Source organism: Falco biarmicus, chromosome 9, assembly GCF_023638135.1.
Source record: "Falco biarmicus isolate bFalBia1 chromosome 9, bFalBia1.pri, whole genome shotgun sequence".
Lineage (NCBI taxonomy): Eukaryota > Metazoa > Chordata > Aves > Falconiformes > Falconidae > Falco > Falco biarmicus.
The window spans coordinates 56,398,038-56,420,496 of record NC_079296.1 but is presented as its reverse complement, the minus strand read 5'-3'; the positions used below and the strand labels follow the sequence as shown (position 1 = coordinate 56,420,496).

At 35.1% G+C, this 22,459-nt stretch overlaps 1 protein-coding gene across 17 annotated transcripts in view; it reads left to right on the top strand.

The window, feature by feature from the left end:
• CFAP46 (cilia and flagella associated protein 46) overlaps positions 1–22,459 on the top strand; it is a 99,220-nt gene that overhangs the window by 23,223 nt on the left and 53,538 nt on the right. For 15 of the 17 annotated variants that reach the window (XR_008823846.1, XR_008823844.1, XR_008823845.1 and 12 more), the window contains 15 exons: positions 639–769; positions 3,293–3,438; positions 3,982–4,115; positions 6,221–6,433; positions 7,765–7,978; positions 8,344–8,493; positions 9,248–9,355; positions 11,299–11,480; positions 13,219–13,350; positions 14,603–14,768; positions 16,320–16,404; positions 16,512–16,650; positions 17,180–17,363; positions 17,807–17,966; positions 20,880–21,103. Coding sequence is in view for 12 of the 17 variants with exons in the window: in XM_056351127.1 (XP_056207102.1) it covers positions 639–769; positions 3,293–3,438; positions 3,982–4,115; positions 6,221–6,433; positions 7,765–7,978; positions 8,344–8,493; positions 9,248–9,355; positions 11,299–11,480; positions 13,219–13,350; positions 14,603–14,768; positions 16,320–16,404; positions 16,512–16,650; positions 17,180–17,363; positions 17,807–17,966; positions 20,880–21,103 (2,368 nt within the window). In the remaining 5 variants the exon portion in view is untranslated. The remainder of the gene's footprint in view (positions 1–638; positions 770–3,292; positions 3,439–3,981; positions 4,116–6,220; positions 6,434–7,764; positions 7,979–8,343; positions 8,494–9,247; positions 9,356–11,298; positions 11,481–13,218; positions 13,351–14,602; positions 14,769–16,319; positions 16,405–16,511; positions 16,651–17,179; positions 17,364–17,806; positions 17,967–20,879; positions 21,104–22,459) is intronic. The other 2 variants (XM_056351120.1, XM_056351123.1) reach the window with 2 other exon arrangements.

Below are 22,459 nucleotides of genomic sequence, written 5' to 3'. Positions count from 1 at the left end.
GGATGAGTGAATTAAGGCTGGAAGACTGAATAACATGATGTACAATTGAAACTTTGCTGAAATATCTTTTTACATTCTTGAATCACATGGCATGCTACATCTTGTTTGTTAAAGAAATGAACTAGTCCATTCTGAGAGTCAGAAAGATACAGGTTTTGTTTTGACTATTTGTATACTGGTTTATCATCCTTCATTTAAAAGGAGGTGTTTCATTTGTTTTGCTGCAATAAAAATTCCTGTGATTAAATTTAAACTATTTTTTCTAAAAAATTCTAAAGTCCAAACTTGTTTTGAAATTCTCAACACCAGTTTTGAAATATTTGGTTTATTTTATAAGATAGATAATTAGGGGTGGCACACATATTTTGAAATGTCAGTAAAGTTACTATCCAAAACAAGAATTTTGTCCCACTCCTCATCACTGAGATAATATTTTTTTAAATTAATAAAGTAATATTAATAAAGTAATAGTGTTGTCTTTGCCACTGATAAGAAGTCTTCAATTTATTAATTTTTATTAGATTTAAAATTTTATTTATGATGGCCATCATTTGTTGACATTAATTTTTTGTTGATTCTGAAGTGTGGAAGATAATCCTGTTTATGAAGTAATTTTATGTATGCTTTTTCTTTGGCAGAATTATACTTTGGGCAGATTTGGCAAAAGTTGCACGTAAACAAGAAGTATGGGATGTCTGCCGTGCAGCATGCAGATTTTGTCTCTTGTATGATGATACTTTGTTTAGGAAGGTAACAAAACCGAAGAAAAGTAAGTGAACAAATTGTTTTGAATGTTGTAAGAGGAACTTTTTCCTCATTTATTAGGGTTACTTGACGAAGTCGGCCATTATTGTTATTTTCTTCCCCTCCCATTTGTGAAGTTCCCCAAGACTCTTTGTCACTGTATGTTGGCATACATGGAATGTTCTCTCTACTTCCAAATCTAGAAATCAGTTAGTACATTTTTTTCTGCTGGAACTGTACTCTGCCTTCAGAAATGTTTTACCAGTGCTAAAGAAGAATATCTACATGAAATGTATCTAAGAAAAGAGGTTAATTCCCTGATGGTCATCTAAGTCCATATTATCCATCTCTGTCATACTTAATTACCTGAAAAAAAATGGATTATTATCAAGTTGTATGAGGCTCATGTGGTAACATTTTTTACCCTTTGCTCCTTTATTAATGGTTCCTCTGAGGTATCTGATGTTGTTTTGTGCCTTGTTCCTTGAAGGTCTGCTGAAAACCTACCGCACGCTCAAGAGTTCTCATCTTCAGGGAAAGAGCACTTTCAAACCACTAGCTGCTTGCTGACTTTTACATATATATGTTAAAAGGTTTTTCTGCCTGGGAGTTCATGAAATTCACCTTAAAGAATAGATGAATTCTAGTACCCACGCTGCTGGCTGTTTTTTTTTCTCTGGCCAATGTTAATTGAACCTATTCCACATTTGTTTCTCTAGACTGTTTCCAAGGTTCACTTAAAATAGGGCGTTTACCTGTTTTCTTTCACAAGTTTTGCATCTCTGGGCTAACCATGCTTCATGTTTCACCCATTTTCCAAACTTAAGAGAAAAAGAAGTAGTTACCAGAAACTCAGTGCAACCATGCACCAAAAGCATTATTAATAGGAACTGGTATGTTCTTTTTTCTTTCACGAGTTTTGCATCTCCAAGGTAAAGGCGATCAAGCAGAAGATCAAGACACTTCCCATTTCTCTTCAGAAGTGTTTTAGATTGCTCAGTTTGTTATGAGGTTGCTGGAGTTGGTTGATGCTTTCAGAGAACTTCACTACAAATTAAACAATAACTGCGATGTCGCTGAAGGTCTCCGTTCTCAAGAACTGTAGAGTGTCCTCCTGGAAACCCATACATACCTATATTGGGTGCTGCATGTTTCTGTAAATGTAAAGGAAACAATGCTGCATTTGGTGGAGCAGTTGAGGAAATCTGTTCTGGGCAGTTTCTAACTGTGGGAATACTACCTGTAGTTAAATGAAATGTGGATAAGCCTGTAGATACTCAGGGCCGGAAGAGAAATTTATGGTTGACTGGAGTTCTCTGAGAACTTTTGGCACTTCGTTTTCATGTTCCACTTAAGTTTTCTTTACTACTACTAATTCTAGGATTAGTGGGTGAGAAAAATTAAAGGTTGTCTTTATATGTATATCATATTGAGGGCAGGGCAAAGATAATTGTAGCGTGAAGACCCTCTATAGAGGTTTGCTTGGTTGTCAGGCCTGAATAAAGGCAAATAATTCAAGACACTCCAGAGTTACAGAAAAATAACACACCAGTTCCTGTTCGTGATACTTTTGGTGTGTGGTTGCCCTGAGTTTCTGGTAACTACTTTTTTTTCCCGTTTAGTTTGGAAAAGAGGTGAAATATAAAATATGGCTAGCCTGGAGAAAGTAAATGTATGATTAGTATAGGAACCAGGAGCAATGCAGCCAAATTATCAGACTGTAGGTTTTAAGAAAACAAAACCATTAATTTTTGACAGAAATTAAAAGGTTATTTTGGAATATCAGAGTATGGTTTAAAAAAAAATTAGACAAGCCCTCATGTTACATTTATGAGACGGTATGGAACTTGAAGGGTCAAACAGAACTTCTGGTTCAGGAGATTGCTTGGATGCAGATTCTAAAAAACTGCAGATAGGCCAGGAAAAAAAAAGTAGCTTTCTGTATCCTACTTTTTATGCCTTTCCTCAAACACCCACTACTGGCCAACAACGTAGAGGGAACCCACTGTGACAGCTTTTATGCTCTTACTTTGTGTTTATATTAAAGTAATCTTGGTCCCTTTTCTTCATTATTAAACAAAAGGAAAAGAGTGGTATTTTTCTCTTTATTGATGTGTGTGTTGCCAGAGCGTCAACCCCATTGCTGATTTAAACACACTTGAAATCGTAGCTAGTACATAGTGAACAGTGCTCCACTTCCATTGATGGAATAAAATTGAACTAGAGGCCATAGGTTATATTCATATTACTGTAATTTCAGTATGCTATGATTGGAGCAAGTTATTTGCTGCAAATACTGGAGGTTTTGCACAAATGCAGCAGAATCGCAGGTAACCAGTACCTCACCACTGCTTGAGAAGAATGAGTTTTGAGTGCAGTAAATTGTACTGACAGAAAAAATGAGTGAAATATTTTTAAATAAGTACTTGTTAACTCTTTCTTGTGGATTTATGAATGTGTAGGGATTTATAAATTTTAAAATGAAGATGATTTTTATTCTGATTTGCATGGTAGTAAATAATGGATTTATATATTTCTTTACTTTTAGCACAGAAGAAGAAAGCTAGTACAACTATAATGGATGACGATCAATGTGACAGGTTACCAGGAGAATCATTACTGCCTGCTAAATCTTTCTCTTTTGAAAGAGATTTACTCAGAATATTAGCAGAAATAAGATTCATTAATGCAGAGGTAAATAAATTACATAGCTGTCATTCATATATGTTTAATTTAGCTTTGGCTTCTGTATAATTCTCTGTATATATCTTAATGCACTGGAATTTTGAGTTGAATGATTGTCTATCTCCACAGGAGCTAAAGGACGAAGTAGTTTCATGCGCCATCTTTATCAAAATACTGTGTGAAAGTACCTGTAACAATAGTTTCACTGAAGACGGTGATAACATTTTGTTCCAAGAGATTCTATTGTAAATGTTTGACATGACATTTTATTCCTGGATCCTTAAAGTTCCAGCATGATTAAAAAAAAGTAAAGAAAAATTTATTGTCTTTTGTCAGTGAAATTATTTGGTAAAATCAGCTGCAGACAACTGGAAGATTAGGAAGTATTTTACTTTGATTTGTGTATAGTTGTACATGCCCGTAAAACATCTGGGAAAGCATTTTGTATTTTTTAATTTTTGAAGAGGAAACAATAATATAATAATACTAAGTTACACTCTATTTTCACAATGATAACCTGGGCATAAAATTTATTTCTCTTTATCTTTCCAGGCAACTGTTAATTTATTAAGATTTCAGGGAGTTCAACTGAATGATCATGCCGTACTTCCAGAAGATACAAGTCAGTATCATCCAGGATATGTTTCATATCTTCCCGAGAGTGATCCAGAATGGAAAACGTACAGGTGCTTTTCTCTAATATATAACAAGACTGAGGACCTCTTAACAGATTGTTATTATCACATACAGATGATAATTGTGAAAGTTATTTCTCCTTAGTAAAATTGATTGTCACTATATACTTTGTAGTTGTAGGTAGTCACAGTAATGGGAAAAGGAAAAGAATCTAAAAAAATAGTTAGAAATAAATTTTCTTTAGGTTGCTTTTATGCTGGACTGTGTATTTTATTTTTCATTTAACATTTATTGGTCTGAAACTAGAAGGTAGTATCCTAACCTTAAAAAACATTAAATCTGTGTGATACTGACATTCAGACCATGAAATTCTGTATTTAAAAATACACTTCCCGAAATCAAAAAGCTCTCTAGCTTGCTTTATAATTCCGGTAACTATAATGATATCTGAGTACCTGAATACATACAATGGAGTACTTCAGTTTGCAAAACTAGTCTGTTCCATCCAATTAACTGAAACAAATAAGAGAGAGTAGAATAGTGAGTACTGGGGGTTTTTTTGGTCTGACATGATTATTTCTTGTGAAGGAGGAGAGGGGAGAGAATTCTGAAGATGATACTGAAACTCTCTTCGCATTCATGCTAATCTTAGCCTTATTGTGACAGCAGTCATGTCCTGAAAGAGGATGTCAGTTGTGTGCTTAATTCTGTTCATTAAGTCTGAAGATTAAAGTTTCTCACACTGTCTGCTTGTAAATGTTCAGTAAAATGGGAAAAAGTATAAATTGACCAGAACCAAGGGACAAAGATGAGGATTCTGTTCCAAAATGTGCTACTAAGCTGGTCATGAGTTTACCCAATTAGATTAAAAACTCACAGGAAAAAAGCACTTTGGTCTACTGTGTCCTGTACTACTGTGGATGTTAAAGGAAAAATTCACACAGACATGGGTACCACTAGGTTTGCTTTAATCACAACTCAGAGCTGGGCCACCACCCAGTGAGTGGCAGAGAACAAAGGGATGCAGCACAACTTATATACACTTAGCAAATCATTAGTCTATGGCCGAAGTTTTTAGAAGTTTCCTTTGGTCTTGTCAGTTCTGTGAATCTGTCACCTGACCCTGTCCCAGTTGATCCATCTATTCAGTTCCAGTCTCTGCCTCAGTTCCAAGCTCCTCCTCGGATCATTATCTTCTGCCAGCTTTAACTCACACACTTCTTCAAGCACACTTAGTCTTTGAACAAGCAATTCCTATTCACGTATACTAATTTTTCTAGAAACACCTGTGTTTCTGAGAGCACCTGTGTACACAAATTGATCATCTGTTGTCTGGCTATTCTCCTGCTAATTAAATTGACTAAATTTTAAACCAGCCTTGGATTATGACTATACAAGGGACAAGGCCTGGTTCTGCCATTTAGCAGCTTCAGCACTTTTAAGTTTCTTAATACAAAATACATTTTCTTTAACAGTTGACACAGTAATATCCTTTGTCAGTTTGTGCTTTTGGTTTTGTGACTTAACGGTGGCCGTTCTGTATGGTCATTCAAGAGTATATTTTTAATATTACTTTTTCTAAGTAATGGTACATCTTGATAGTGGAGGGGAAAAAAAGAAAAAAAAGTTATTGCATAGACTATGGAAAAGGTGTTATTGTATTAAAAATGAATTTAGCTTTTCAGAACATCTGGAGATTGCTTCTTGGAGTGCAAGAACACATGTAGTTGTTACATGTATAAGATGCCTCCTTAACTCTAGAGTGGAAGGTGGAAGGCCTTACTTGTATCTATTCAAGTAGAGCCCTGTCATGGGTGTTTAATGATCTCTGGCACTGATGTGTGGATTCACATATGCATTTAAAAAAAAAACATGTGGATGAAACATGAATTTTAGCTACTATTTTTTAAGCTAATAGCATGTTAGTGTTGGAGACTACTCATTTTATGTTGATACTAATTCCTTTCCTGAGTCATCTTCTCATCCAAGTAAAATAGAAGTTAATGAATGAAGACTTAATAAATGCAATTGAAAAGTGATTAAAATTTTATTGTTGTTGTTGACTGAGATGTACTACTGCATATTTAACCTTATGATATAGTTCCTTCTAGTGTTGAACTTTTGGAATAACAGCTTCTTTATACTAATTTTATAGTTTATGGATAGACTACTTATCTCAGTATGCTATGGAAAATTTCCAACGTGCAGCTGAAATAGGAGAAGAATTGAATGAAGCCTGGATTGTTCACAATGCTGTGGTGTACATCTTAAACTACAATAGACATCTTATCTCTTCAGGAAGACAGAGGGAAATTACTGAGTACCTGCACACTCTTCTTGGAGCTGTCAAGGCTGTTGGGCACAATGGGTAAATGTAGATGTTGGGTTATGAACATGCCCTTTTTCTCTGAAACAGAAAAAATACTTTTAAAGACATAAAGAAAGTGACTTCACTTTGTGCTGTGAAAGACTTATTGCTGGCTTTCATAAGCCGTAGAAGGACCTTGGTATATATGGAGTATTTCAGAAGATAAATTTAATTTCGTGGTGTGAAAATGACTTCTTAATTCTTTCTATCTGTTCTTTGTTACTGTTCACTGGAATCCATGTTAACTTTAGACTAAGCAATATTAATTTCTCTTTATTGTGGAATAGCAACATGTGCATGTGAAACAGTGTTTTGTTAAGCTAGTCAGAAAGAATCAGGAAAATTTTCTTAGCCTTTTGAGTTTGCAGGACAGCTTGAAATGTGTTTGCTTGCTGTCAGTTGCTCTGAAGTTGAATTATATTGTAAATAGAGTTCATTGTAAATATTTCTGATCTAGAATAAGGTGCTTACTAGTGGTTATGAAATGTAAGAGAAAAGAGAAAAAAATAATAAAGGGAATGTGCACATTAATAATAGCCCATGAAAATGAGAATGTAGATTTCACAGTGCTTTAGAGAAATCCAGTTCTGTAGTAAATGCAATGGGAGGATGATTGACTATGACAGAGGAGATGCTTTGGTCAAAGTCTGACTGGGATAAAATCCTGTAAATTTTAGCACATTATTGACAGTTATCTCCACACTAGGCAAACTGTTAGGACCAGCAGCAAAGAATGCTCTTGTAACAGTATTGGAGATAAAGCCTAAAGTGCAGTTTGTGCAGATGAAGACTGGTAATACCAGTTTATTAATCCTGATACTTATATTAGCATGTATCAGCAATAATCTCTGAGTCATAATTCAGTTTGTATTTTATTAAAAAAAAAGATTATTTCAGCTCAGCAGTTGTTTAGCATGAAGGGTAATAGTGTAATAAATGGCTTTATTTGAGAGTTTGGCTTAGGTTAATTTTTTTAGGAAATAATCATTATTTTCATACATAGCAGCCCACTAGTAAAAAATTATATTTTAGGTGTGTTTAACATAAATACGAATTTTATTTTATTTTTCTGTGGGGAAATAGAAGCTTTGGTTATAGAAAGAGCTGAAAAAACATGATGTAAACTATGACAGTTGGATGGTTTTTTGCACATTTAACCATTTTACTGCTTTTCCAATGGGAAATTTTTTCGTAACATCCATAATTTTGCTTTCTAAGAAAAATACAGATTTTTCAAGTAATGCGTATTACTTGAAAGTAAAATACTTTAGTACTTGCTCTTACTTTGATGTGATGCAGCATAAGCTTCTGATTTTTGTTTTCTTCTACAGAAGTGCTGAGATTTTATTGATGTTATGTAATGCTTTGGCTCGGGGCTTAATTCTTTGTTGGATTCCAAAGCCAAATCTTGCTGAGAAGAAAAAAAATGTTGCAGCAACAGACAGAAGCAGAAAAGCTGCAACAGAGAAACATGAAAAAGCAAATGTCATCCCGTCTTTTTCAGTAGATCCCAGGGGACTTCCTGATATCAAAGCTGCGTTAGAGGTACAAACCCCTCATTTTTTGTAGTCTTTTTTTTTTTTTTTTTTTTTTTTTTGCTTGCGGTGTTCTATTCCAATTCATATAAACTAAATTGTAGAAATTTTCACAAAAAATAAGCTACCATCTTTTACCATTACTGCCACCGCAGGTCATCCCCAAATGCACGCTGAATTTCCTTACCAGCTCAACTGGGACTTCTATTTACTTTATGGGCTGACTTAATGGAGATGTTGTTAGGCTTAGAGATGCATGTACAGTAATTTTAAAATAACTAATGGGGAAAACGTTGCATACAAAGAGCTTTCCACATTTTTCCTCTATTGCAGTCTTTTTTTTTTTTTTCTTTTTTTGTCTTTCTTGGTGTTTAGATTTGTGACTTTGCTCTGAATGTGACAACTGGAACCATACCTAATGAAACAGTTCCTATTGCTGCGCAACAACAGATCATTGCTACATGGGTGAAAGCAAAACAGTTAAATCAGCAGCAGATTGAACATAAACTTGGGACTGAGGAGGAGGTATTGTTTCTCTGAAATCCTGCATAATGTTGAAGCTCTTCTTTGAAAAATTAAAATTAATTTCATAGATTCATTTAATGATGACTGAAAATACCAATGTGTATTTTCTTCTGTGTATTTGAATACAGCGTGAAAATAAATTTTGGCTGTAGATCCCATAAATCTTAATGGAATACAGCAAAATTTTCACATTGGGCATAGTAACGAGTCTACGTGGGCATAGTAGTGAGTCTACATTTCTTAACTCTGCCTTCTGTTTTTAGCTGTGGAAAATAATTATGGTGGTATTTGTCATACAATGACTGTGTAACAAAGTTGGATTTGAATTCATACTTTTAAAATAATAAAATGGCTACATTAAAAATGTTAAGAAAGAGAAGATATATCAACATTTAGTATGGTCTCTCTATATAGAATATGATAGTAAATTGGAAAGTAATTATTTATTCCTATCTTTTTATTTTGTCTATAAAACCAGAATCCCTCAGGTATATATATAATTTACATTCATTGCATTGTTACTGTTTTCTAATGTTGAAACTGTAGTAGTTCAGAGATCACAATGGTAATTTAAAGTAAATAAATATGTAAGATTTACCCTGTTAAGGACGCAATAAAGAGAGGAAGACTTGCTTAATGTAAACTGAAGTTTTAAAACATAGTTACTATTACCTTATCTCAATTAGTGTCCCTAGTAATGTTTACTTGCAAAAAAAAAATAATCTGTTAATGTGATTTTTTTATTTCTGCTTAGAATAATGATGAAGCACAAAATGCTATGACAAGAATTCTTATTGGTCTAGAAATGTATTCATGTAATGGCTTGGGTCTCATGGATTTCACTGTTCCTAGCTTATCTCAGGTATTTAGCTTTGTTTTATTAGCTCTTGAGTTTTAAGAAATTGCATAGGATAAATGGGCTTTCAGTTTTGGATGGAGGCAGATTTAATTTTGAAACTTATATTGTAGCATTATTTCCTTTAAACCTTTCCAAGAGATTGAATAATTACAAACAGGTACAGGATTTTTGTGATGGAGTAAAAAACCATATAGCGTTAGAATACTAGTATTAGAATTATTCCCATTTTGCTCTAACAGATTATTTCCATAACTATCAGATGAGCATAATGGATTCAGATTAATTCTATACAGAACTGTACTTCTGACCTTTCATTTTTTGTGGAGAAAACTTTATAGAATCATAGAATCATTTAGGCTGGAAAAGACCCTTAAGATCATCAAGTCCAACCGTACGTAAACTTTGCCAAGTCCACCACTAAACCAAGACCCTGAGTGCCACATTACATAAATACCTCCTGTGATTGTGACTCAGCCATTTCCTGGGACAGTCTGTTCCAGTGCTTGACAACCCTTTCAGTGAAGAAGTTTTTCCTAATATCCAATCTAAACCTCCCCTGGTGCAACTTGAGGCCATTCACCTTGTCCTATCACTTGCTACTGGGGAAAAGAGACTGACACCCACCTCATTACAACCTGCTTTCAGGTAGTTGTAGGGAGGTGTATTTTAGGGTTTATATTAGAAGTATTCAGAATTTCAACAGAAAACTTCATGCTATAGTGAATTTACTTTTGGCAGTTGCAAGGTAGAACACAATTTGTAACTATTTAAAGAATTTAGGTTGCTTTTTGACAATTCTTACATAGAACCATAGAATCATTTTGGTTGGAAAAGACCTTAAAGATCATCAAGTCCATCTGTTAACCCATGACTACCAAGTCCACCACTAAACCACGCTGTCAAGCACCACATCTACACATTTTTTAAATACTTCCAGGCATTCCACCACTCCCCTAGGCAGCCTGTTCCAATGCTTAAAGGCATATGAGGCATAGTTTCTTAAAGTACTTGCTTTTGATCAGTCCTCCAGGATTACTCATGCTGAATAGTGCCACGCTTTCCCTGTGATCCTGTTGGTTACCAGGCTATTCAAGAAGAAAGGTAGTACAGAAAGGTTTATAGCCTGAATTTTCAAAACAGTGAATTGTAGTCTTGCCTGTTTGATTGCCACTTTTATTATTTCTACCTCCTGTAAAGGGTTTTCTTACAGGACTGAGATGTATTCCCTATTTAGCTAGGAATCTGGAGACATTGTCTAACACTTGTAGAAGTCCTTCTTTCTAAAAACTAGGATCTGGGCCTTTAAAAATAAGGTATCTAATTCTAGTTGGTCTACAAATTTATGCCAAGTATTATGAGTTAGCTTTAGCGGTCACTTAAGTGGTTTAGTTTTGGAGAACAGTATTGTAGTATCCTAATTTTGACCAATTCATTAACAATTCTGATTATCTTAAAAAGATGGAACTTTCTGACTGAGGCATGCGAAAGTGAGGAAGACATTTAGGTCCTATAATGAAACTATATACAAAACACTGTTGTAAAACCAATTCTATCTCCCATTCTTAACTTTGGCTTAACTAAAATGCGCTCTGTATGTTTGAAGTCCTGTTCCACTGGCTTTCAGAAGAGGGCTGAGGATATAGTAAGTTCTGGCAGATACTGCTGGTGAAAAGGCATCCACACTTAGGCACAAAAAGCATCCACACTGGTTTTATCATATGCTATTATAATACTTAGTACAAGGTGGATGATGCTTCTCTGTTGTATATTTTGATTTTCTTGTAACTGATTTTCTGGGTTGTTTTATCATGTACTTGTTCCATGTCCGGGTGGGTTGTATGGAAGGTACAGCTGTAAGCATGTAAGTACTGTAGAAAAAGGGCATGATAAACCCCTGAGATTTATACTCTCTCTTTTTTTTTTCTTTATGTTTATTTTTTTTCCAGTTAGTGAAGTTGGCGTTAGAGTGCAGGTGGTCAGATTCCTTAGTGGAATTGCAGACGCTGACACGACTTACATATTTTGCATATGTATCACATGACTATGAAATAGTGATGACTTGTTCCAGAAGGATCTTGCAATCAGATGAGAATAGTTTCCACAATAGAGATACTAAGAAATATGAAATGTAAGTACATGGAGTTTTGCATGATCTTGTGGTATACTTGAACCAAGTTTTGAGGAAAGAGTATGTAGGGCAAATGCATCTGATCACATAAACCAAAGTGAAAATCTTTATTACAAAGGAACTGTACAGTTTGAGGTGAAAATGAAGTTTTCCTATTCTAGTTCTTTTGCTGATGCAGACTGCTTCCAGTGCTGAGCTGGCTCCAGTACACAAAGGGTCTACACAGTTCATGGAAAAAGATGGAGCTGTGAGTGATAATAGGTGATAAACAGCTACTATTTTCCAAGCTTTGCTGTCAGGTAGTCCTTATCGTCTTTATTACCATGTATGCATATGAGTGCAATAGGAATGTAACTCATTTCTTTAAAAGCTCAGTGTCTTACTTACCTGATAATTGAAAACTCTGATCTCAAAGAAAAAAAGAGAGAAAAGGTTGTCATATATGAACAGAAAGTGGAGTCCTTCATTATAAAAAGCTTATATCCTTTGATCCTTCTAGATTTTTATGTGCATGTCCTCCAAAACCAGAATGTAATTTTATCAAATGAGAAAGTAGGGAACTCCATTTAGTAAAATTTTTTTGTAATGTAGGAAGTTTGAAATAAACATGTGAAACACTTTGAATATAATTGTTCATTTTTCTCTCTGAAAAATAATGTCTCTTTAAAAATAGCAGTATTTTCCCCTTTGAAATTCATGTTATTTGCTACATGGGGAAAAACATGTAAAAGCAAATATGGTATCTTAATATGAAAAACGTGGTTTCAGAAAATTACAGAAATTGAGAACAATACTTGCTGCATGTCTAGCAGTCTGCAAACTAGTGAATGATAAAATGTTTGATTCCTTGACAAAGAAATGTAGTTATGAAATATCAATGTTGTTTCCAGGGAAACAGAAGATAAACTTTGTCTTGCCATGGTAAGGTACAGCTTCAGGAGAAAGAAGGGTTATTTATTTTTACTTTTTTTCGTTGTTGTTGACTTGTACTGTAGAACACTGGTGTCCTCTCGTGGACACAAATCATAACTACATGATAGTTCTCACCACAGAGTAGGAACTAGGCCAACTAGAATGTGTACATTTCTGTATATGGTTGCACATTGTAACTAAGACATAAAAAAAAATCTTGAAAATTGTATAATTACTTTTCTTACAAAATCACTGTTGACCAAAGATACCAAATTTATTTATTTACTTATTTTCAACTGATTAACTGCTAGGACTGAAAACTACATCATTATTTTTAAATATAGTAGATTATGATCCAAATCAGTATCTCTAGAGCCCTGTGCATACTTTACCAGACATAAGCAAGACCGATTCCAAAAAAAAGTGTCAAAAATTGTCTCATTTTCCCGATTCCTGTTTTTAATTGCTTGCCATCTAAGTTTGACTTTGGACTAATACTTTGATGTACAGTAGTGAATAATGGGGAGAAAACCTTAAATCTACTTTTGCTCCTTGTTAAATTTAAGTAATAATTTTAAAAATCTGATTTCACAGTTATTTTCATTAGAACTTGGAAAAAGATATATAATTTCTGGTATCTTTTTGCAAAATGTTCAGTTTTTCAAATATTTTCTGATTTTAAAAGAAAAGGCAGTAGAAGCATTTGTAACTTCCACAGCTAGAGACATCTATTTAGTAGCAACTTGAAAGCATCATTAATAGGAACTGGTATATTCTTAGACTGTAAGGCTAGCACTTCTTGAATTATTTATTTGCCTTTATTCAGGCCTGGTAACAGATTGAGACAAGAAATGTTGAGCACTACTGCTTGTATACAAGGAAAGAGTATAATGGAAAATTTTTCTGGAAGAAAACATTTGCGTGTTACAGCATCAAAAGCTTTTGTTCAGAGTGCCAGGTATGTTTTATTTTGAGAAAAAAACTAATATAAACCAGACCTAAAATCTGATTTACAGATTTGCGGATCTAATACTTGCAGAGCATCATATTAATGTTGTGAAAATATATGTCATGAACCCAAAGTGGGAAGATTGCAGATAGGCAGGAGAAGGTGACACATGGATGATGCATGACATGCATTTATGAACTCTTTGCTGTTTGAAAGAAACAGATCAATTATCAAAAGTAGGCAATTACAACTCTTAGAAGATGAACATGTGATGGCTGATGTGACGCTGTTAGCATTGTAATACTTTCTTCCTTCCACTGATCATTAAAAAGAGAGTGATGAAGTTAGACTAGGCAGTGTAACAGAACCTGATGTGATGTCACGTTGCAGATGAATCTGTGTTTTTTTTAAATTTGGATGTTATGACAAGCAGTTTTTCAGGAAAGACTGAGCACATCTATCTACCTTTCTTAACACATTCTAAAAGGGAGACAAAAAGTGGTGAACAAAAAAACCTAGGCCTTAAGTCTAGTGTTAAGACATAAGGTATGTGAGCATATGGACTCTAAAAATCATGAAACTGTGGTAGAAAATGGCAAAGATTTGCAGATTCAAAACCTACTTTTTTGAAAATACTAAAACTATTCAGTGGATGATTGTTTAATACCAATCCATAATTGTGAGCTAAATTCTAAAACTTTTGCTTGCTAATAGGAGTATTGTGTTGTATCACAATCTGGATGATTATTAAATTTTATTAATTTGAAGTAACATTTGCATGGAATATCCTCAAAACAATTTGAATGCAGCTAGAGACATTTAGGGTATATTCTTATGTCACAGTGGCACTGTACTGTTCAAAATCCATAGCATTTTAATAATTGGTTTGTTCGTTTTAATGTTTTTAGAATGAGAAAGTAACAGGAAGACAAAAAAGTAGATTACTCCAATGAGAACATCTTGAGTAGATTTCTGCTATTTTTTGTAATGAAGGCTTTTGAGCTAAGATTACACAAAAGTACAGTAAAACCATCAATATGGTACTTGTTTATTGCTGCTTCTGCTGAACATGTGAGGTGTTTTGTATATAAAAATGGAAAATACCTTTTGTATGACGCTCACATGCTAACCCGTCGTTGCTGAGCTTTTATATGGCAGCCCTTGGATCAGGTAAACCCAGATGTTTGTAGAAGTAAAATCCTTTATTTTGGGCAAGAGTGTGATTGTTCCCCTTCACTAAGCTGTATTTCACTTTCTTCAGGTACGCAGGAGAAGCTGGAAATTATTCCCTTGTAATGTTTGCAGCTAGACACTTTTGGAATACATGTTTACCTTTGCTAGGTTCTCGACATGACAGAGAGCAGTTTAAAGAACCTACTGAAATAATTCTTCAGAACATAATTAAAGCAGAATCTGAAATCAAACAGGTAAGAATATCTAATAAGTATTGCTAATTGTGCTTGTGTTTAGTGAACAGTACTGATGATAAAAAAAAATTTTGGTTTGCTATTAAGCTTTGGGTACATACTTCAAGATACTGATACTTTTCCTGGGAAAGTGATTTATTTGTTATAAACACATACATGTTTTTTTACCTGCATTCACATAGCACACATTCACACGTACAGGGAATCACATTTTTTTTTTCCATTTGGTGGTTCTCGCCAATTGTCAGAATTGCAACAGTCCTCTTCAAAATAATTTGCTGTCTGAAGGGCTGTAGTGTTTCACTTTGTGAAGCGTACAAAAGGGAATGTTTAGAAAATGCTCAAAGGGAAATCCAGAAAAAAAATCCCTCCAGCATGTCAACAGCACCACACAGCTTGGTGTTTTCAGCAAATGTGCTGAGATTGTGCTCAATCCCATTGTCTGTGTCACTGATGAAGATATTGAACAGTATTGGTCCCAGTATGGACCCTTGAGAGATACCACTCGTTACTGGTTTCCACCTGGATGTTGATCCATTGACTGTAATTTGTTGGACATGGTCATCCAGCCGCTTCCTTATCCATCTAACAGCCTATCCATCAAACCTGTATCTCCAATTTAGCAGCAAAGTTATGGGGCACCATATCAAAGGTCTTACAGAAATCCAGGTAGATGACATCCATAGCTCTTCCCTTGTCCACTGATGCAGTCGCTCTATGGTAGAAGGCCACTAGGTTAGTCAGGCTTTGTGCCTTCATAGAAGTAAATGCTGATTTGAGCAAATTTGATAAACCTTTAATGATGCTAGTGTAATCCTTACCCAAAAGTTGTAGGTACAGCTCAGGTAATTTATTAGCGTAGTCTTTATGTATTCAGTGGTCAGTGTATCAGTAGAACTTTATATGGATCTATTTGTGAATCAAGATAGTGAATTTATCTTTGAAGTTGCAAAACTGTGCTGTAGATGTCTCTCTGTACTTACATCTCTGTAGATGTATCTTGTCTCTCACCTTTGGGTGAGAATTATGATGGTGAAATTTTCACAGCTAAAGCCAGCTAAGCAAAATGGGACAAGGAGGCATCAAGTCATCTTTTAAAAATGATCTGAAAACAGTCTGAAAAATTAAGCTGTTACTCGTTTTTGACCAGAGAGGCTGTTGAGTCTCTGCTTGGAGTACTCAAAAGATGGCTGAACAAAACCTTTGAGCAGCGGTGCAGACTAGAGAGCTCTGCAGGGTCCCTGCCAACTTCAACTATTCTGGGATTCTCGGACAGCCTACTTCAAGATTTTGTGTTATTTAATCAGTGTAACTGATTGAATATTACTGAGTCTGGTTATTGTATTGGGTTTGTATTATAGAACTCATTCTGGAGAAATGGCTGTGATTTTAATCTCCTGCACAAGTAGCTATTTACGTGACAGGTTGATAGTTCATATTAACCATATTAATTGGTTTACAAATGAAACAGAAGTACAGTAATACTTGAAGACATACATTAACCAAAAGATTACCAAAAGACTTTTTTTTTTTCTCTTTTGGTCTTTGTAGGAGAAGAAAGATGTGTTGCCTTTGCATCAGTGGATTACAAAGGATTTTCAAAATATTGGGTTACCAGCTGAATGCTTTCACCCAGGCATGTTCTTCTTTCTTTTGATCTGGTAATAAAAAAAATCCCAGTATTTTGTAATATCATTACTCTAATTCTTTCATTTATTAATAAATCATTTGAATACTTCAAAGGTGCTGAGGAAGATCTGACCTTACGAACCTCCTTATATGGGTTATTATTCCATATACATGCTGATAAATCTGATTGGGAGACAGCACTAAAAGTCCTAGATGAAGCTATTCAAGTTTTGCCTCAGACAAGACACAGTCTGTAAGTTAGTTGACTTATTTTTATTAGAATAAGCATCTTGATTCTTGAAAAATAAAAATCTCTCGTGTATTTTTTTTTATTTTTCTTTGGGAAAATGCTATGATTAGTTTTTTTCAGCCTGTCAGTTCTTATAACAAAAAACTGTTGTGTCTTTTTGATGAAAAAGACATGCATTGGCAGTGCTTCCTTTCATTAATCTGTTCCTAATATTTGTAAATTTCTTTTTTTTCAAACTTGTATATAAGTAGTATCTTACTCTTCCGAGAAAATAGGCACATGAAATATGGTTATATAGCAGAAATTTTAGTTTTCCTAGCTGTAAGTCCATTTATGTTAAATGGAAACTAAATTATCTAGGGTAGCGTTTACATAGTCTTATCCAAGTTCAAAGATCTGAACCTTTTATGTCAGTTTATAAACTTCATATCTCTGTACTGCATTGATACAAGCTAGTATATCTATCCTACTCACAGAATTTCTTTACAGGTACAGATACAAGTAATTTCCAGTTTGCTTGGTCTTTTTCTAGCTTTATTTTTAAACATATGGCTACAGCGAAGGCAAGATTGGGATTCAGTTTTATGATGGACATTCAGAAATTCAGAGATGAAAGTGAAGATTATTTGTCACATATGTGGCGTCATTTGGCAACAATGTCCAGAAGTATTGTTGGACAGTTAAGCTGTTTTCAAAATGCAGTCATTGCTTTACAGGTGTGTCAGTTTTTACTATGTGTTCAAATGCTGACAGAATGTTGTTTCTCAAGTGATACATGGGATTGCAAGTTCTGTGAAGTACATAACTGAACCAGTAGGAAGACCATATGCTTGACCATTGTTTTTTGAGACTTCGAAATTGCTCTTTAGTTGGAGAACTGTGTATGGCTGAATCTTAGTATCCAGTAAAAGTTCAGCCGAGGTCCTGCCAAGCAAAGATGTCTAATAGTAGCCAAAAGTTTTGATAAAGCAAAAAATTAAGTGGTAATTTTCTGTTACATTCTGTTCAGTGTAACTCTTGATTATATGATGCCAATGAAACTGCTTACTGTCAAATTACTATTTTTTGCTTCTATTAAGGCTATATTGAGTTGTTTAATTCCATTTTGATAGTTTACATCACCAAATACAAATGAACTCTTCCTTTATTACTTTTATAGAAACAAGAAAACGAATGGCAGAAGATTGATTATTTGGTGGAATTTGCTGAATGGTTATATTGTAACCAGTTTCCCCTCAGTGATGTTATTAGATCTCTGGATTGGGTGGTAGATCTCCTGCTGCATATGAAATTTCCTATGCAATCCTCACAAGAAAAAGGTATGTAAAAGGTGCATATCCTTCAGAGAAGTTTCTCAGCTGCAAATGCAGTAGACATTTTTAATGTAGAACTTGTTACCCCAAAGAATGGCACCAGCTTGGCTGTATTTTCTTCAATATTCACTGTCAATTGTTCAATGCTAGCTTAAATATATCTGTGAATTCTGTGTCGTGCCATGGAAACCTACCCTCAGTCTTTTGGTATAGTAAGATACAGCTCCTGTCTGATGTAGGGGTTCCTGAGTTGTGAGATGCTACCAGAAGGCAGTGCTAGGCAACTTTTTCAAATGGATCCTCATAGAAGCCCAGATATAACTGTAGGAAAGGGTTTCTATGCCAATATGTGGGTACCTATATCCGTTGCTCTTTCCTTGGCTTTATCTAGTATTTTAAGATTGATTTTTTAAAAATTACTTTCAAAGGGATATATGCTTTCAAATACTTAGGTAACTGTAAAAATTCTTTGGTCCTTTTACACTTGCAGTCGTATGGACTCAGTGATCTATTTTGATAGGATGCCTCATTATTTAGTTGGGAAAAAAAGTATCTAATTTCTGAAACAATACTGTGTGGCATTAACCAACATCTGCTCTGCTATTTTTGTGTGGATAGATGAGATAGATCAGACAAGTACTTCTGCACTGAGTAAGGTAAATGTTCAGTATCTCTAGTATCACACATTTGATTAAAGTCACAGCAGTATTCTGTTCATAACTTTCTCTTAGTGGTTTTGTTTTAATGGGTTTTTTTAAAGCTGTATGGCGATTTGAAGTTTGTTCCTGTTCTTTAATAATCTTCCCACCCAGTTTCACATGGTTGTTTATGACTACTGGGCTTCTTACACTAATGTTTCAAGAAATTTTTAACAAAACTTTTAATGGAAACTGAAATAATGTAATAAGAAAAATCAGATTCAAATATAAAACAACCCAGGTTGGAAGGGACCTCAGAAGATCATCCAGTCCAACATTTTGTGGAAGAGGAAGCCTAGATGAGATTATCTGGCACCCTGTCCAGCTGTGTCTTGAAAACCTCCACTGATGAGGACTGTACCGTGTCCCTGGGGAGGTTATTCCAGTGGTAGATTGTTGTCATGGTAAAAAATGTATTTTTCTTTCTTACATCAAAATGAAACCTCTCCCAGTGCAACTTGTGCCCGTTGCCCCTTGTCCCTTCTGTGTGACTTGTGAAGAGAGAGCCTCTATCTTCTTCGCAGCTGCCCTTTAAGTACTGGAAAACTATGATGAGGTCCCCCTGAGCCTTCTCTTCTCCATGGTGAAAAGACCTTAACTCCCTGAGACTTTCTTCATAGGGCAGGTTCTCCAGCCCCCTGATGATCTTCATGGCCCTCCTTTGAACCCTCTCTGGTCTGTCTGCTTCTTTTTTGATTTGTGGGGAACAGAACTGGACACGGTACTCCACCTGTGGCCTTACAAACACTTGATTAGAGTGGGTGGGATGGTCACATCCCTGTCTCTGCTAGAAATGCCCCACAGCCCATGATCCAACTTGTCGTCATTGCTGTAGCAGCACTTTGCTGACTCATGCTCAGCTTGCTGTTCACCAAGACCCAGGTCCCTTTCAGCAAGGCTGCTCTCCAGCTACACAGATCCCAGTGTGTACTGGACTCTTTGGTTATGTTGTCCCAGGTGCAGGACCTTGCACTTGTCTTTGCTAACTTTCATACAGTTCTTTCTAGCCCACTTTTCCAGCCTGTCCTGCTCTCTCTGTAAGAAGGCTTTTCCTTCTGATGCGTCCACCTCACCACCCAGTTTGGTGTCATCAGCAAACTTGGTGAGGGTGCTTTTAATCTCATCATCCAGAACATTTCTGAAGATGTTGAACAGCGTGGGTACCGATCCTTGGGGGACCCCACTTGTGACAGCTGGGCAATGACCATTGATCACCACCATCTGCGTGCAGACTGTTAAGCCAGTTTCCTACCCATCTTACACACCACCTGTCCTGTGTGTATCTTGCCATCTGTATCTTTTATTATGAAATAACAAAATTAATCTGTTGAACTGTCCTTTTCCCTAACTTTATACTGTTTTACTCATGCTCAGAATTCACTCGCCTTGCCTGTTACTTAAATAAATCAATCTGTGACAGTTACTGGATTCTGTGATAGGTGTCATGTTCCTGCACCCTGGTTTATGTTGCAGAGCATTGATTTGATGTTGAAAGATAACTGTGTCTTTATAGTACTTCACTTTAAGCTGAAAATCTGCTGAAGTACTTGGTTTTGAGCTGAATTTCAAGCAGAGTTGGAATTTCTATAAAACATAAGTGTTTACTGAAAAATTACTAGAATTACACAGCATAAAAGAGAGGATTGAGTAGCAGAGTATAATCCGTAGTTGCGATCGAGAGCCATTAAGATATCTCGTTACAGACACAGAGATGAACTTGAGCTATGTTCTAGACTTAGTTGACATTGACACATCTGTAACTGGATTATTGCCCATTTCTGTATTGGAAGTGAGTGCTGGCCAGATCCACTCCTTACCTGCTAGGTAAGTTAGGACACAGTCTTCAGTCATGGCAGAAACCACTACATCAGGATCAAAAGGATTTTTGATTTGACTGCCACACTACTTTAGTGGTTGAAATAAGTAAGTTAGACCGTCTGTCCCACAGTTTTATTTTCAAGAAGATACAGTTAAAGTGTGCTTGCTTGCAGTGGATTTCATTTCTATGTCAGGCTTACATTTAATATACATAACTGTTACAATATTCATTGAAAATAGTACCAGTAGCATTGCATCACCATAAGGGCATCTTCAGCAGATGAATTTCCATTTTTCTGGATTTTTTACATACATGTTTTCATTTCAATTTAGAAATTTTAACTTTTAAATACATTTTTAAAATACTGTCACTGTGAGCATGATACTTGTTTTTTTTTAACAGAAAAAAATACTATACCAAAATTTTTGCCTACAGAAAATTTGAAGACAGACATTGGAGCAAATGGTACCATGCCCCAGATTACTTTGGAAGATTTGAGTAATATTAAACAATTGGAAGCTTTGTTTAGAACACAGACATTAATGGCTTTAATTTCTGGTTATAGTTCTCCTTTTCATCAGCAGCACTGTTTGATGGCATATGCTTGTATCATCCGTATCTGGCAGGTAAGATCGTATGAGAATACATATTGTATTGTATTATATTGTATTATAATGTGGCCAGTATATTTCAAGTTATCTTGTGCAGTTATGGTGCCAGCTATTCATCTGATGTTTTAACTACATCTTTATAATTTCCAATTTTATGGTCTAGTTAATATAGTTTTTCAGGTTTAAGGATTAAACAAGATAGTTGTTTCTCTTAGGAAAACAGAGAGCAGATGTTAACGATAAAAGCAGCGTCCTGTTGTTTCTCTGGAGTACATTCATATGTTTTGTGCAAAAGGTTCTAAAATTTTGTATTTTTAATTTGTTAAAGAATCTTAGTAGTGGTGGAACACATACTGAAGACATTGCTGACAGGTTTGAGGAATGGTAATTACAGATGGACCTTCACTTACGTTGATTCAAAGGGGCTGTCATTTGACTGGCAGGAATTGTGTGACACTGTTAAATTAAATTTGGATGTTGGTTTGTTAAGTTTTGAGGAAAAGTATAGACAGGCAGTGTTCACCAATTATTCTCTAACCACTTTTTCATTGTTACAGCATTTCAAATAAAAAAAAAAAATTCATTTCTCATTGATATGAATGCCTAAATTAAATGGCTGTTGAAAATCACAGCAAATAGGAAAATAATTATACATAAAATATGAGTGAATCTTTGAAGGGACCAAATCTGTACTTGATAACATTAATGCCACAAATCATTATAGAAAGAATCCTAGTGGTATAGAGGGGACATATCAACTAGATTGGTAAGCTGTCACTTGTGCATAATTTTTATTCCAGTTTGCCTGCTACTTCTTACTCCTGTGGTAATTACAATCAAGCTTTCATTGTGAAATCATTTTAGACTGTAGCATTTGATTTAAGACAGGGATTTGAAACATAAAAATTGAATATATGTATTTTCAGATTTACATAAGCATAATTTTTAATATCCTGAACTTGACTGTTTGAGTACTTTACTAGAGAGAAAAAAGTATCTGAAAGGAGTATTACTGTTTGAATAAACTATTAACTAAAAAATTTAAGAGGTAATGCAGCTGTCAGTGCCAGTTGTAAAACAATGAAAGTAATTCTAAGAACTCATGTTTACAGCTGAACGGTACTGGGAGAAAAAGAATAAACATGGCATTAAAGGAATGGAAGTACTACAAGACGGTTTAACCTTGTTTTGGAGTGCAAAGTAAAGCAGACTTGACTGCAGATGTCCTTTTCTAAAGCAGATTTTCAAGTGATAGGACTCCATAAATAATTCAGTAGACGATATTAAATGTTCTCTGAAAACCTGAATAATCCAAGCCAAAAAAGCTGCCTCTGACTTTTTAAAAGACATGTGTACCCTTTAATTTGAAAT